Consider the following 15678-nt stretch of genomic DNA (forward strand, 5'->3'; position numbering starts at 1 on the left):
ACCACATGCTTAATGCTCCTAGGTTCAGACACTACACCTGTGAATACCACTGCTAGTCCTGAATGGATTTTAAGCTAGATTTCAGCAGTCATTTAAATCACCATCTACACACCTAAACATGAGGATCAAGCCTACTATACTGCTGACACAGAAACTCCACACCATACAACTAAATATTTTTCAATATGTATTGGAAATCAGTACTGTTTGCATTTCACACAGAAATATGGGACTAATCTTAAAGAAATTCCCCAACCTTATCAGTTGTTTTATATTCATTTTATTATAAAATAAATAAACCCAAAGCATTTCTTTACAGAAATATATTAAAGTCTAGTCCTGAGTCAGTAGGTGCTGCCTAGAAGTTCTAGAATGCCAGCTACAGAAGTCAGTTTCACAAAGATGAAGAAGCACAAGAACCTTAAGGACGCCCTCTAATCAAGGTTGTACAGAAGACTCAAAGACCAGATATTCTCATGTAGACAGGATTGTGCTTATGCACAAACTTCTTCAGTATCCGAAACCTTTTCATCTGAGCTTTGCAGCCTTGATGGGATATGTATTTAAAGTACTTGTCATCTAAGGGGAAAAACAGAAAGGCATTGTAAGTTATAGCATGATATAAGCAAATACAAAATGATTTAATTGTTTAAATAACATGCAAGCATTTCAGAAGTTTTCAATAACAATTTCAATAATGAAAGGTAATAAAATAATCCAACACATGCCCATGGCAGGGGGTTGGAACTAGATGATCTTAAGGTCTTTTCCAGCACAAACCATTATAGGGTTCTATGCACACCAGACTGTAATTGCAGCTTTAAATAACCTATCCTCATTTGACCCAGAAAACATTCTGGCTGTATAGGACAAGGGGTGATGGGTATAAACTGAAATAGGAAAAGCTCAGGTTAGATATAAGGAAGAAGTTCTTTACTGTGAGGGTGGTGAGGCACTCACACAGGTTGCCCAAAGAAGTGGTGAATGCTCCATCCCTGGGCAGTGTTGAGGGCCAAAAGCTGGGCAGAGCCTTGGGTGACATGGTCTAGTGCAAGGTGTCCCTACCCTAACCAGTCTGTGATTCTGTATCACCGTAAACTGCATCTTACAAAAAATTTTCTTCTCTTTAATTTTTGCTCTTCACATAGATCAGAAAGTAAAACTGACAATGTAAAGCAGCACTGATTTCTTACATGAACTTACTCTGTTGGAGAAGAAAAATAGAAGCTCATGTTGACACCAATAAGCATAGAAACTGCATTAAAGAAAACTACAGCTGGAACAATTAACCATCTGGAAATGAAAACTGGGGGACATTTGATAACAAATTACTGAAAGCAAAAAAAAAAAAAACAAACCAACAACCCCCCCAAAAAAACCTTCCAATATGAGAGATTGTTTTACGAAGCCCAGAAGACAAAGTTCCAGAAAAGGTGACAAGCTAGTTGCCTATCAACCAAAAGCTCACACCAGGGAACAAACCATCATCTCCACATCATACTCTTTCTCTCAGTGTAACAGCTGCTTTTTGGCCCTGATACTCCACTTGGGTTTTGCAGCACTTCAAAAAAATGCTACTCTTTAGTCATGATCTTACCAAACTGCTGGTGGTTTTCACTCAAAACACCACCACCCCTTTCCTCCTGCACTACACCACCTCTATGGTCCTTACCGACCCTAGTATTTGCTGAGACACTGCCAAAGCTGTGTCCAGCAAAGCAAACCCTCACAACATTCACTCAGGATTGTGTTGTGCATGCTTGAAATTGTGGACTGAAGGTAAAACAATATGACAGATAGTATTGTGACTGCTCAACAAAAACAGATAAAACAGAATTCTAAACCAGGATGCAAAATATGCCTCACTGTCAAATATCAAACCACTTTGAATATTTTTCTCATGTTCTTCATGCTTCAAAGACAATCTTTCCCAGAAGGAAGAAACTGCATTTCTTCCAAGAAGTAGATCAGCTGCATGCCATCTGATTAGGGCTAGAACTAGGCATTAGTTCTGTTCCATGCAATGAAAAGGAAAGAACATTTAGTATTACCCTTGCCCAGTAAGATTCCAGCCACCAGAGCTTTTTCATAGGAAAGGCTTTGATTTTCCTGCCAATTCCTTTTTCCCAAGTAACGGCTAAAATGGAAGGCTGGCCACCAGTCCTTTCTGGAGCTCCACTCTTGCTTGAGCCAGTCAAGATGTTTCTCAGACCTGGAAAAAGGTAAAAAAGTTACAGAAAAGCCTAAATTGGGATCAAAAGATGATTAAGAGACACTGGATTTTATAATCAACTTGCTACAAGTGTCATAAATTGCTAGCATAGGCACACAGACCTTATTCTGCACTATACAGAAACAACTGTATTTAATCCTTGGCAGCACTAATGAGGCAGGAGGTGAGCTCCAGCAATCTTCTTAAGACTTGGCAATAACACAGATTATGGTGTGAAATGAAGCCAGTCTTTACTTGTGTGCCAGTCTGTCAGTATTAATGAGAAAGTTTCTTCAAGTTTGTCAACAGATCAGTAGTATGAAGGGGTTGACTTGTTTTTAAGAAAAGGTTTGTGTTACTCTATGCATACTCAAAGACTAACTTATCCTAAATACTTATTTCAAGACCTGTTAGGCAATAAAGACCTTAAACCAAGCGTTTTGAAATAGAAACTACCTATAACAGGGATCAGATTATCTGAAGTTGCCTCTTCAAAAACAAAACTGCAGGCAAAGTTAGAGAATCATACTGGTTTTACTAGCTCTGTGCAACAACACTCCTAGCTGTAACTCACTAGCTTCTAGACCTTAACAGCAGACAAACTGATGATGGCACAAGGGCATGTAGAGATAGGACAAGGGGGAACGGCTTTAACCTGACAAAGGGGAGATTGAGACGAGATCTTAGGAAGAAATCCTTCTCAGTGAGGGTGCTGAGGTGCTAGCACAGGGTGCCCAGAGAAGCTGTGGCTGCCCCATCCCTGGCAGTGTTCAAGGCCAGGCTGGACGGGGCTTGGAGCAACCTGCTCTAGTGGGAGGTGCCCCTGCCTGTGGCAGGTGGTTGGAACTGGATGAGCTTTAAGGTCCCTTCCAACTCAAACCATTCTGTGATTCTACACTGCAGAAGTGGAGGTAGTGAGAAGACAGAAAAATGGGTTAAACTCTGAATTAATTTAATGAAAATATATAGGGCTGAAAAAAACACAACACCCTGTTCATTGGTTAGAATAAAGTTCAGACATTGTAGGCCTTCTAGGCACAGACTGCCCAAGATGGCTGCTTCTGAAGCCAGGGGCCATGCCTGTCAGTGTTGGCAAGGACACATCAATCCCCAGGCGTGTTGGTTCAGCTTTTAAGAATACACTGGCTTCATTCTGTAACAGTTATGATCATCACACAACACACCAGTCTGTATGGTACCAGCCATGCCCTCATTGCAGCCCAGCAACTCTCCAACCAGCTTCAAATAATGCACACACAGTAACAGAGCAGAAGGCTCAATAACTTCTTCCCCCCTCCCCAAAAGAGGGAGATTAGTGATGGGAAGAAAATGCTACCCAAACATCTGAGTAACTCCTCCTGCATAAACCCTTAACCTGGTAAAAAAAACAACCCCAAACCTGAACAGTTTTCAGCCAATCACAATGCTGGAAATTTGGAATTCTCCTCACTAATTTCTAATTCCCAAATCTTTTCTTCTTCCCAATGAAAGCACACTGCAGTCAAGCACTGCAACTGAACTCAGGATAGGGCACAAGTCTGCCCTTCACCAGCAGCAAGAGAAAGGCTAGACTGTCACTATATCAATTGCCCAAACACAGAGACTTGACACAGGTTTTAGAACATTGCATCAGAGACACTTACATTACAATTTGTTTCAGCTGCTTTGCCAAACAGCTCCATGCTTTTACATTCTCCTTCGAGCCAGCATAATCCAAGGCTGCAAAAATAACTTTTAGCCCCAGACGACGTTTTTTCCTCTTCTCTGGAAAAAGATCAGGCTGAATAATAAGTTACTTACATCAGGGTGAACTAACTCATCAGTAGCCAACAAATGAAAGTTCTCCATTCTGTTTCTTACTGTCCCTAACATTGAGGGCTCCCACCGTTGCTTTCTCTTCCAAGAAAGAAGGAATACATCCTAGCTCTAGAGCATAACTCATATCAGAGACACTCTGTCCCTATCCCCATACCTGCTGACTCAGAGAGGCACACACAGGACTGCTCACTTATCTCACGCTACCTTGTTTACAACAGTCACCGTTTCCAAAGCTCGCTACCCAGCGCTTCTAATGAAGATGTTCTTCCCATGGGAAGCAAACACAGTGCCTCTGGAATACTTCAAATCCTGAGGTGCCAAAGTTCAGATGTGGGACTGATAAAAAACAGGTATTTCACAGCAGTAGCTACATATTAGCAGAGTTCTTAAAACAACACTTGAGCTGTATCACAACAGGTAAAAGTGGGAAAAGTTGCATTTATCAGTATAAATTACTTAAAAAAAAATTCAGGTTGATCTCATTAGCTATGAAAAGTTGGCAAATGTGTCATGAGTGAACAGAAAAAGGTAGGTTTCAGCCAGGAGGTTGGTTTTTCCCCTCCCAAAGAAAAAGCAGAGAAGAGAAAACAATCTTCATTCAAAGACCCGTCTGCTGACCTGCTAGAACATACCAGGTCACAAGCAGACAGCTTGGATTACAACTGATCAGCATGCAAAAAAAGTCTCCAACTGGGAAGACTTTTCTACCAGCTTGAAGATAAAACTCCCTTAAAGAGGAGAAAGAGTTTGTTCTTTGATCAGTAAGAAGACCCATCTCAACTCCTTCAGAAGAGAAAGAATCAATACACTGGAGATTCCAAAAAGGGAACAGGACCCTGGCAAGGGCTTGAAAACAGATGATCTTAAGGTCTCTTCCAACCCAAATCATTCTACGATTCTATTTTTGAACTCCTGGATGTGTCTTATGATAGTTTGCTTTGATCAACCTTCAAATGAAAAAGGCATTTGTTTAAATAAGTTTGTAAATGCCTGCTCACACATCAAACTTAAAGGTTCCTGTGACTGGAAAGTTGGGGGTTTGGGTTGGTTTTAATACACAAAGTACTTCAAAAGGCAGAAAGGAAGCTGCAAAATAATTTCAGAACCTTAGTCTAGATTAACATAAAAGAACAAAGATATTTGAAGACTTACTTGATTTTTGAAGCATGAGATTAAAATCTATCATCAGTTCATGAGAAGGAACAGTATCATGCAAGTTCTGAAAAAGAATACCACAGAACCCAGATGCATTATTTTAATGTGAAAACTTTTGCAGACTTCTGCCCACTCAAGAGAAGCACAGGCTCCAATGTTCTGGGGGCTCTAGTGAGGAAAAATAAGCAACTCAGTACCTTAGTGCCTTAATATAAAGAATATCTAGGCTCATCTTGAACATCTGTGTCCTTACTCTGACACAATGGATGAAATACCTTGATGACTGTGTGTGACAAATACAAAATGCTCAAGGAACAGCCCAAATCTAAATCCAGTGTCCCCATTTTGGGAAGCAAAAGTATTTCCTTCCTAGGCCTAGCTCTCCTGTATGCTGCTCTGTGCACTGGATCACAGATCAGTTCTTTGATTTGTCACTATCCTGTAGGTGACACAAGATATCACAATTTTTATGCTACAGTTTAAAAGTCTAAACTTTATGAAGCAGTTCTAAAAGCTTTGCCCTAACGAAAGCACCTTAGTGCCATCAAGTGGCAAAACAAGACTGCAAAATATTGTTTGCAAGAAGCTACTAAGATCAATGAGCAAGCACAAGGAAAGCAGGAATTTAAAAGCTACTGCAGAAAAGGTTAATGCAGGAAGAGCTTGTCTGCCAACATCAGCAGACATTGGCTTCTATTTTAGCTTAAATGCACAGCTCAGTGAACAGAAGCAGAGAAACTAATTGCAATGTGTGGAAGAGCAGGCATCTAGTAACTTCCTCGGCATTGTAAAGATCAAGCTGTAACAGAAATCAGTGCATGTTATGTACAAACCTGCTCATACAGACGTCTGGAACCATGTAAACACACACTCTGAGCTTACTCACTGACTTTAAGAAGTTATATAATGTATCAGTTAAAGGCAAAACAAAGACTTGAATTCAAAGACAGCAAAGGATACTGTTCATTATTTGCATCCCTACCACTAACTTTCCTCTAACCCTCTGCTTCCCACAAAGAACTCAAGAGGGTAAATAACATTACAACTGAACCAAACTCTCAGACCAGCATGCAATAGGAGTGACCATGGACTGCATCTACCACAGAATATATACCTTCAGTGCAGAAATGAGTGATTTCTTTGATTCACCTTGTCTCTTCAGGAACTGATAGAGGTAAACATGAGCATTGGGATTAGCAGGAAACTTGGAGTTGTAGGCATAGTCACGTAACACTTGGCGGGCTTCATTATGGTCTCCGTAGAACTCCAGCAACTAAGAGAAGTTAAGTCTGTTGTTAGTTTACCACATACTAGCAATCAAACTCTCATAACCCATTTTGGGCTGCCACAGAACAATCCAATAGCACAGCCTGGATTTAAGAGTGCAGCGTATTAGTTAAGACTATGAGTAGTGTATTTTCATTTTACTTGCTACTCTCATCACACATGAATGGAAATTCACACACAGAAGCTGCTACAGGTGAAAATTCCTTGAGCACGTACTTAATTGTCAAAGAATTACCAGCACTTGCTCACTGGAAAGACACTGAAGCAGCCATGTCTTTAAAGAATGCTCAGTGAGAGAACTTGGCAGCACTGAGCAAAATCCTGTAACATGTGCTTAGAGCAGTCAGCACTTACCAACATTTACAAGGAGTAAATAACTTCAAAAATAATTAAAGATTAACTTCTTTTCTTAATTACAAATTCTAAGCAGTTGTTTTCTATCCTAGCATCACAAAAACAAAATATGCAAGCTGTCTGGCTATTACATTTTCTTGGCAATGCACAGATCATCCTTTTTGTACACTGTACAGGCTCTGCAGGAGTAAACCATGCTCTAAATCAAAGCCAGCGAGATACATGTACGCATTTGCTGTCACCCACACACATCTTAATGAAAGTTAGGCAAGGAAGCACAAAAGGAAGGTATCTGTAAAACATGCCCTTACATCCACATAGCATTTCACAAATTGATCCCAGATGCCAGGTATTTTAATAATCTCCTTTAAGTTCACTGCTGCGTTCCGAAAGCAACTGTGCATTTCCTGTTCAACAGACAAGTCTTCAAATCCATCCTCACCTACCAAAACATGAAGAATGACACTGTTAGCTCTGCTAATCCAAAGGGATCTTGAAGTGTGCACCTAAGATCATAACATTTTGCTAAGCAAGGACTACAGTCAGCTTTTAAGAAGAGAGGCCAGTTTCCTCAGTACTGAAACAAGAAATTGTCACTGCTCTTCATTCAAATTTATTATCACCCGATTTCGACTTATGGGACATGACAGGTAGTATGTCAAGACAAGATGCTACCAGCACAAGGTCAATGAACCAAATTCAATACTTAGTTTTCACAGAAACAAGTACAGATCCAAAGTAACTGATAACACACAGTCAGCAGGTATATGTACAATTAGATGCCACACACAAGTAGCAACTCATATGTCTTTAAGAAACTGAAATTCAAACACTAGTTGTGAGGGGTTTTCCTAGCAGTGAATACATTCCTTTGATCATTACTTCAGGTGATGCTGGGTGGATACAAGAAATGTGATTCGGGGGGGGGGGAAGAAAACGCTTCAGAGCAGCATTCCAGGACACTTCAGGAAAGTGCAAGTCTTTGTGCCATTTCGGTACCACCATTTATGATACAGGATTATTTACCATCCAATTCTGAAGTCTAGTAAAGGAAAAGGTGTCACTGCAAGCTATAGTGTCTGCATAGGCAAGCAAGTTCACAGCTCAATGCAATAACACTTACCGTGCTCTAACAAGATGTTCTTCTGCTTAGACCATTTGTAGTAGTCCAATAGTCCCCTGTAAGCCTGAATCAGTTTCATTTCTTTATCCTGAAAGACTGTTTGCTCTCCAAACCTCCAGCTTTCTGCCAGGGACAGGTTTTGGTAAGCTTCATCTATGAATCCATTACAAAGGAGGTGAAAGGCATGCTCTAGGCAAACCTGCAATTCAAACAGACCATAGCACAGCATTTCACAGCACAAATGCAATTCTCAGCAATACAGCAAAGATCTACACAGCTGTGCAGGGAAAGGTGAGACTCATTACTGACAAGCATATAAACTGTTGCAAACACGGGTAGTAAAGTATTTTAATTAGAAAAGCATTTCACACTTTTTATCCGAACATTGTCTTTATAAGGAATTTTGGAGAAAAATGCAGGAATAGGAGAATACAAGTGTCACTGGGGGCAGGGAAATGAGCCAAGAACCTAACTAATGCTTCCTGTCTGAAGATGTTGGAGAAACATTAGTAATTAAAAGCATATTTTATATACACATAATTTCTGCTTCACAGATTAAGGTCCACGAGGCAGAAAGTCACCCATCTAGGTGGTAGATAATGATACTTGGCAAGACAGCAGAAAGCAGTGGCCTCTAAAACCTACTTATTAACAAGTGCTGTACCTATTTAAGGTGGCCCAGAAATGACTTGAGGGAATCCAGTTACCTTTGCTGATCTTCCATGTGGTTACCCAACTGCAGAACACCTGAAAGAGGGGTGTCCCACCACCCTATCATGCTCATTAGGCACTGGATATAAGTCTAAACCTCTAGTTAACTCTAACACAGAGCTTCAGTTAAAGCTCTTGAACAAATACAACAGAATGAAAGACAGAAGATTCATCCCAAGCAAGAAACAGTCAAGGAAACCAAAACAATACAGGTTTGAATGAGCCACCACAGGGTGTCACCCGTGGGTGACACAGGGTCCACAGTATAAGGCCTATTGTTTTGTACACAGATTAGCTACTTGAAAAGTTAATGGGTAGCAAAAGCAAAAAATTAAGTATAGCTGTTTAGTCAGCATCACAATGACCAAATTAAGGACAAGAAGCTAAGCTTAGCAAGTGTTAAAGTATAATTTGATGTTACTGGGGTACACATGAAAGAATTTAACTGTTTCAAATTCAAAGATTAAAGGATCTAGGCACTTCTAAGGACGGACTACACATCTGTGATCAAACACACAGACCAAATGAGATACGGTTAGGTATAGAATAACCCTTAAAATATCATGCAATTGATAACTCAAATGTGTTCTCTTTTGGTTTTGATGCTATTGTCAGCAATGTATTTCAAAAGAGAGATTCAGAAACTAATAATTAAGTGATCAACCAAACGTGGAAAATCAACATGTCTGTATTAAATACACTCACCTTCAAATACCTTTTTACTCCTGAAACCTTCATCTGTTCCATGAAAGAGTTGAACTCTTTCACGCTGCTATGGGAATGATAGCACAAAATTTCAGTTCCTATTCTCCAAATCATCTATGAATGGGAAGAGAGAGATTCAGAAACAACCTTGGTACAAAACTGGCAAGTCACCACATATACAGTGTTATCATATTTACAGTTACTGTAGCACATGAAAAAGATGCGCATTTGAGTTGCAAATAAAAAATTCTAAGTATTATCTACTGCTGTAGTAACCTACATACTCACCAGTAGGAATTTTACAGTCATTCAGAGGGTGCTTCACAGTTGATCATTACAAATGCAGCTCTCCAGCAAAGCTTATGAGAACTGCAGCTGTCAGAAGGTTCCCCTGATGCTACTAAAGAAGTTATCTTTTCCTTTGATATGATTCCACTGAGACTATACATAATTCTTTGAATTAAGTAATAAAGATTATTTCCAATTAGATGTAATTTCCCATCCACATGCATTCGTATTTTTAAGGTCTGCCTACACAATGTAACCAAATATTACAGCAGACTAGCCATATCCAAGTACTCAGTCTGATCAGGCTCTGATCTCTTTCCTCCTGCTCTTATCTCAGTACCTGCCAGCTGTTTTGCAAGTACTGGAGGAGGTGGTAAAGTCCTAAATAAGCCACTAACTTTCCAACAGATTCTGTCTGATGGCATGCCAATGGCAAACACATTTACTGCTTTTCTGGTTTAGAGGACTCCTTTAAGATGACTTCTCACAGATGTGCTCCTGATGGAGGTAACTTATACCAAGCCAAGTCAGGCTTTTTTTTCCCCTCTCTCAGAAGAGAGATCAGACAGCACTGCAGATTCTTAGTGCCCCTAAAAGTGAGCCCTCAGCAGAACTCTAGCTCCAGCAAGACTGGTTAACCCCACAGCAAAAGCAGGCCTGTGCAGAGGCACACCTGTGGTAAGTTGACAGCATGGTGCCTGGAACACTACTGGGGATGAGGGCTGGAGGACTTCCTGCAACCTGCCATCCATGAGTTTCTACATCAGCACCAGAATAATTGCTTATTCGGGTTTGGAAGCTCCTTTTTTTTTTTTTTTTTTTAAGAAAATAGCTTAGTTTATAAAAGTTGCCCAACTTTTCTGGCTTTATTTCTAATACTTTTTAAAACAGAAGAAAATGAGCCTGAGATTAGCTAATTTGGATGTTAGTCCTGAAGTATTATACATGATTTTTGCAAGTATTTCTTCAACTGCAAAAGAACTTTGATAAGGACATTGGCTTACCTCTGATGGACTCATGTATTCTGTGGAATAGTCTTTCTCTAGGGCCTCAATATAGGAGATCAGAAACTCTGCAGCCCTTTCCCACTGCTTCTGTAGCAGGGCATCCTGAATGTAACTTAAACACACTGCCTTGCTCTTCTTGAAGCTTATCTTGTGTTCATGAGAAAATGCTAAACAAACAAACAAATCAACTAAGTCCACAACTGTCACAGCCCTTATTCAGATAACAATGCACCTATCATTTCAGTCTCCCTCTAGTACCATTTTTCTCAGGCACTACAGAAAGTGCTCTTCAGCTATCTGGCTTTTGAATTAAAGACACCTACTAATCTCCAGGGCAGCAAGATTATGGTTAGAGCTGAAAATATAATATGAAAAGGCATTTTCCTCAAGCAGCACACAGCTGCAGACATTTGAAACAGTGAAGAGCCAAATACTACACACTGCTGCCCTACCACAGAAGATCATGGTGTCTTGATAACATCACAGCAGTTTGTTATATTTTGGGGACCACTCTCTTCTGTTACTAATCTTCATCTAAATGTGCTGAAGATTTGCATGCACCCATACAAACAGGCTACTCCAGTACCAAAGGCTAAGCAGTTCCCACTACATAAATGTGGAGAATTCTTCTCATTTGAGTACAAGGCTAGAAAGAAACCACTTCACCTTTTTACACAGATACCAGTTCCAATGTGTGTTATAGCACAAAACTGAAACATCTTTTCCACATCTGTATGCCATGGTCTAATGTGCCCCCTACAATGCTCAAGCCTCAAGAGCCTTCAGCAAAGGACATGCAAGGCTCACTGAATCACCTAGATGCTATAGGCAAAGGATAACTTAAAACACTGGTTTGGAGCAGTTTTATTGCAGTGCATTCTACAAAACTACCTGTAACCAACCTACCTACAGGTTTAGTCTTCATGCCTATTTCTAACCTTAAAGGTTTCAAAGTACTAATAAAATAAACCCCACAGTAAACACCGTAAGATTAAATACAAGGCGCATAGCTAATGCGGGTAAGTCAGAATCCCATACTGGTTTGGGCTGGAAGGGGCCTTAAAGCTCAGCCAGTTCCAACCTCCTGCCACGGACAGGGACACCTTCCTCCAGACCGGGTTGCTTCAAGCCCCGTCCAATCTGGCTTTGAATACCTCTTGCTGGGCAAGTTGCTGAGAAGTGACACGATGTGGATAGGTCTGAGGTAAAGCTTCACTACAAAGCCACTCTGAAACACCTTGTCCAAAGGCTTTGCAGCCACAAAGCTTCTGTCATCAGCCACCTCACGAACCTTTACTTTACTAGCAAGCGTTCATGCCGCCTCCAAGCGCCTCGCATGGGGAACCCTAACCCCTTCCTCAGCGGCAGACCGACGAGTAGCGCGAAGGGCAGGGAGCAGGTCCGCCGCAGCGGAGCGTTCCTCCCTCAGAGCCGGAGCGGGGCGGGCAGAGGACGGGGAGCCGCGGCAGAGCGGGGACAAGCGGGAGCCGTCGGGGCCGCGCTTACCGGGCTGGTAGAAGTGCGGCGACAGGAAGGGCAGGTTCAAGGGCGGCAGCAGGGGGCTCCCGGCCGGCAGGACAGGGCTTTTCCCCACCCTATCCTCCCGCAGGAGACCATTCGCCTCTGGAGCGGCGGCCATCTTTGGCTCGGGAGGCAGACCTCGCCACGACGGGAGCTACCGCAGCCGGACACCAGCAGCCGGCCAATCCCTAGCAGGGCTCGGTTTAACAACGGCCGCCCCGCGCACGCTGGCAGGAGGAGCGTCTCTGCCGCTATAAAGGAGGGGTGGGCAATGCCGCCGCCATGATGGAAGAGGGATACCTCTGCAGGCGCCTGCGCGGCGCGAGTGGGAGTGGCGGGCCGGGGGCCTGCGGTAGTGCCGGTGGGGTCAGGCAGGGCCGTGCTGCGGCCGCCGCCGCTTCGTACTTGCCTTTGGTCTCAGCAAAGGCGTCGATCGCCTTCAGAGCAGGCCTTGGGGGAACCTGGTGGGGGTGCTTTCAGGGTCGGTGTGAGCAGAGCGGCTGGTGAAGCCGGGCTCACTTCGGTCTGTGGTGAACTGATGGTGCGCGCGGGTCTGTCTGCACCCGGCTGGAGCGGGGCTGAGGGCGGTAAGGAGGATGCAAGCTTTCCAAGGATAAGAGTGTCAGAGCGGAGGGGCTGGGAGCTCTCCAAGCCGAGGAAGCACAGCGGGGAGCTGGCTTCTTTGCCGCTGGTGTAGGCGAGATGCGCTGGCACTGCTCCGCGTGTGGAATAAGAAGTAGCGAAGGGTGAAGCAGGAGGGATCAGAAACATGGGAGGCTATCTGAGTGTGCTCAGTAGTGCGGCAGAGCTGCTTAATCCTACAGGTAGCATGATCAGAGGGTTACTACAGCTGTGAGTAATGCAGTGGTCACTGGAAGTGGTAGTTAACCAGATCCTGTGATCACTGTTCCCATTAGCTGTGTTGGTACTTTTAATTCGTGACTTAAAACATCATGTTGACAGAAGGAAAGGTTTCTGAACCAAAATCTTGTGCATTGCAGAGCAGCAATATTGTCTCTTCTCCCACCTGGATCTTGGAAGTCTGCCTCAACCACAGAATCTGTTTTGGACCAAACTGTGCTGAACATGTTTCTTTAAATGACTTTTGGCAACTGGCTTTGCCATGGAGTGCTTTGGTATGTGTAAAGTCCAGGGTTTGGAGCAAGAGTTTACAATTGGGTTTGGTGTTTGTTGTTTGGGTTTGGTTTTGGTTTTTTTTTTCAGAATGGCCCTGCTATGTGAGAGTGAGTAAATAATAAACTGGCTCAGATTAAAGGTTCATGTAATCCAGTATCCTGGTTCAACTGTAATCGATAACGAGTGTCAGGGGAATAGTACAAGGCAGAACAGTTCTTTGTAGCATCTAAATATTTAACCTCAGTATCATACTTTGACATTTAATAATCCTATGTGGGGATACTGGAAGTCTCCCTTTTTGTTTTGTTATTAATCCTGTGTTCTTCTAGTATATGATGAGTTCATAACTATTTGTTATTATTAATTGAAAGTTAACTTAGTTAACTTGATGATAAACTGTTACATGTCACCATTTCTTTAACAGCATCACCTTCCTTATCTGTCCTTTATAATTTTGTACCCCATGAGTGTCTCATTGATCAGTGGTGTTCCCCAAGTGTGGTGTCAGTTCCTACGTTTCTGACTTTTTGTTAGGTCAGTGCCCTGATCTCACGGATACCCAGGTCACCACACTTTATTTTTTTAAAGCTCTCGTGTGCTTAGAAGCACGTTTACATTTGCCTTGTTATTTTTATCTTCTTGTAACATGCATGATTGAGAGTCTTTGCTGATTCTTAGGTAAACTTAGCCAAGTGATGGTGCTAATGGATGTCAGTTTCTTTAGTAGATACTTCAGTATAGGGGAGGTGGGAGAACAGTTTTGTAACTGAGGACACACACAAAACGTTGATTCTTCATGTAGAGCAGGACTACTCTCATACTTGAATACACCTGTTTCCAAGACTGGAGTTGAAGACTGAAGGACATTTTGTCTGAAACACCTAAATTGAACTAAGCAAAGCATTTCTTTCCTATGTCACACCCTGGGAAAGCTGGGTTTGTTAGTAAGTGGGTATATTGTTACTATGAAATACTTGAATTGTAGGGGATACTGGACAGTTGCAGTGGTAAACTCGTGTATACATACTGACTGCAAGCTACCTGTTATTGCACAATAAAGGCAGTGACTTACGCAAGCACTATGTGATCTTGTATCTCTTCACATCTCCCTTTCTTGCCTTCATCTTTATGACCATAGACACCGCTACTTTTTATCTTGGTCTTTTAATAAACATAATCTGGATAACATGATACTAATATGAGTCGGCTGTAGGAAATGGTGGCATATCCAAGGGACATGGGTTGGTGAGGTATGAGAGCTGTTCATTGCAGCACTGAGGAAGATACCCGTTTTTACCATGATGCTTTTTCATCATATGATTAAAATGAAACCCTCTAGATGGGGGTTGAAATGAAATGCTTATGTATATTTCAGAAGTTATGTAGCAGTAACCAACTTTGGATCCTGGGCCCTGTATGATTGGGCTGTGGAAATGAGAGTATGTAGCACAGAAATCAATAATCATGAAGATGCAAGAACAACACAAGCAGTGCTTCTAATGCAGTTAGCAGTGGTGATAGCTAACTCTTGTGGTAGATCATTAAAAGGGCTCTTTAAAACAAAACCTGAGCTGTCTGCAGCTGTCCTTTAACATACATGAAAAAGCAGGATCCTTCACCTTGACTATCAGCTCTGCCAAGTGACTGTTGGTTTTGGGAGCAGCTCCAGCATTTGCCCTTTGGAGGGTGGAAAAAGTTAAATTTTGGCCATTTGATAAACCAGCAAGAAGACTCCTATGTTACCTACCCCTTCTTGGCTGCACCTTTTATTCTCTTTGTCTGGTCAGTGCCTGTGCTGCATAAGTAACATGGGTCTGAAAAAGAGAACGGAGGAGAAGTTTTGTCTGGTTTTGTCCTGTGTGTGACCATTTTCTGCCATTTCAGATCTCTGAAGCAATATAGGTAAAGTGGATGTGGAGAAGAGGTAACTGTAAGTGCAGTCATGCTTGCAAAGAGCAGTTCTTTTGCTTTGCAGACATTAAAACAGCAGCAAGTGGGAGCTGAGGGTTCAGCGGAGCAAGAGCAGGCCTGTTGGATGCTGGGTTTTCTTAGCTGGGTGCGCAGCCCTTCGTTTGCCTCTGCTTTCCTTGGTGCTCGGCGGGTGAGTGAGGCCGTACACCCACCTTACTACTGGTTTACCTGGGCATGGTGGGGAGAGATGACATCTTGCTTGGTAGCATCCGTCCTCTCACGGGGAGATCTGAACTTCTTGGTGTGGCTGCTGGAGCGCAGTGAGGTGGGTGTTTGGGTCTGTAGCATCCTCACCCTTGCGTGTGGTGAGGGGTATGCAATGACACCTTTTCTGCACCGCTGGGCTATTCTTGTTACCTCAGCGACCCTCTGCTAGAGAAAGCCGCCAT

At 42.5% G+C, this 15678-nt stretch overlaps 1 protein-coding gene across 2 annotated transcripts; it reads right to left on the reverse strand.

Moving 5' to 3' along the window:
* Positions 1 to 257: 257 nt before the first annotated feature.
* On the reverse strand, positions 258 to 15560 carry TAF1A (TATA-box binding protein associated factor, RNA polymerase I subunit A). 2 transcript variants are annotated; one of them, XM_057398783.1, is made up of 10 exons: positions 12167 to 12299; positions 10658 to 10827; positions 9366 to 9479; positions 7950 to 8148; positions 7138 to 7268; positions 6300 to 6458; positions 5183 to 5249; positions 3856 to 3976; positions 2052 to 2212; positions 258 to 579 (listed from the first exon to the last, which is right to left on the reverse strand). In XM_057398783.1, exons 1-10 carry the CDS (start codon positions 12297 to 12299, stop codon positions 458 to 460), a joined length of 1377 nt encoding a protein of 458 aa, XP_057254766.1. In that variant the 3' UTR covers positions 258 to 457. The 2 variants fall into 2 exon arrangements, with proteins under 2 accessions (XP_057254766.1, XP_057254767.1); XM_057398784.1 differs by lacking the exons at positions 10658 to 10827; positions 12167 to 12299 and adding an exon at positions 15458 to 15560.
* Between the last annotated feature and the right edge of the window lie 118 nt (positions 15561 to 15678).

Source organism: Pezoporus wallicus, unplaced genomic scaffold, assembly GCF_028554395.1.
Source record: "Pezoporus wallicus isolate ANWC-B61680 ecotype Strahan unplaced genomic scaffold, APGP_CSIRO_Pwel_v1 contig_5231, whole genome shotgun sequence".
Lineage (NCBI taxonomy): Eukaryota > Metazoa > Chordata > Aves > Psittaciformes > Psittacidae > Pezoporus > Pezoporus wallicus.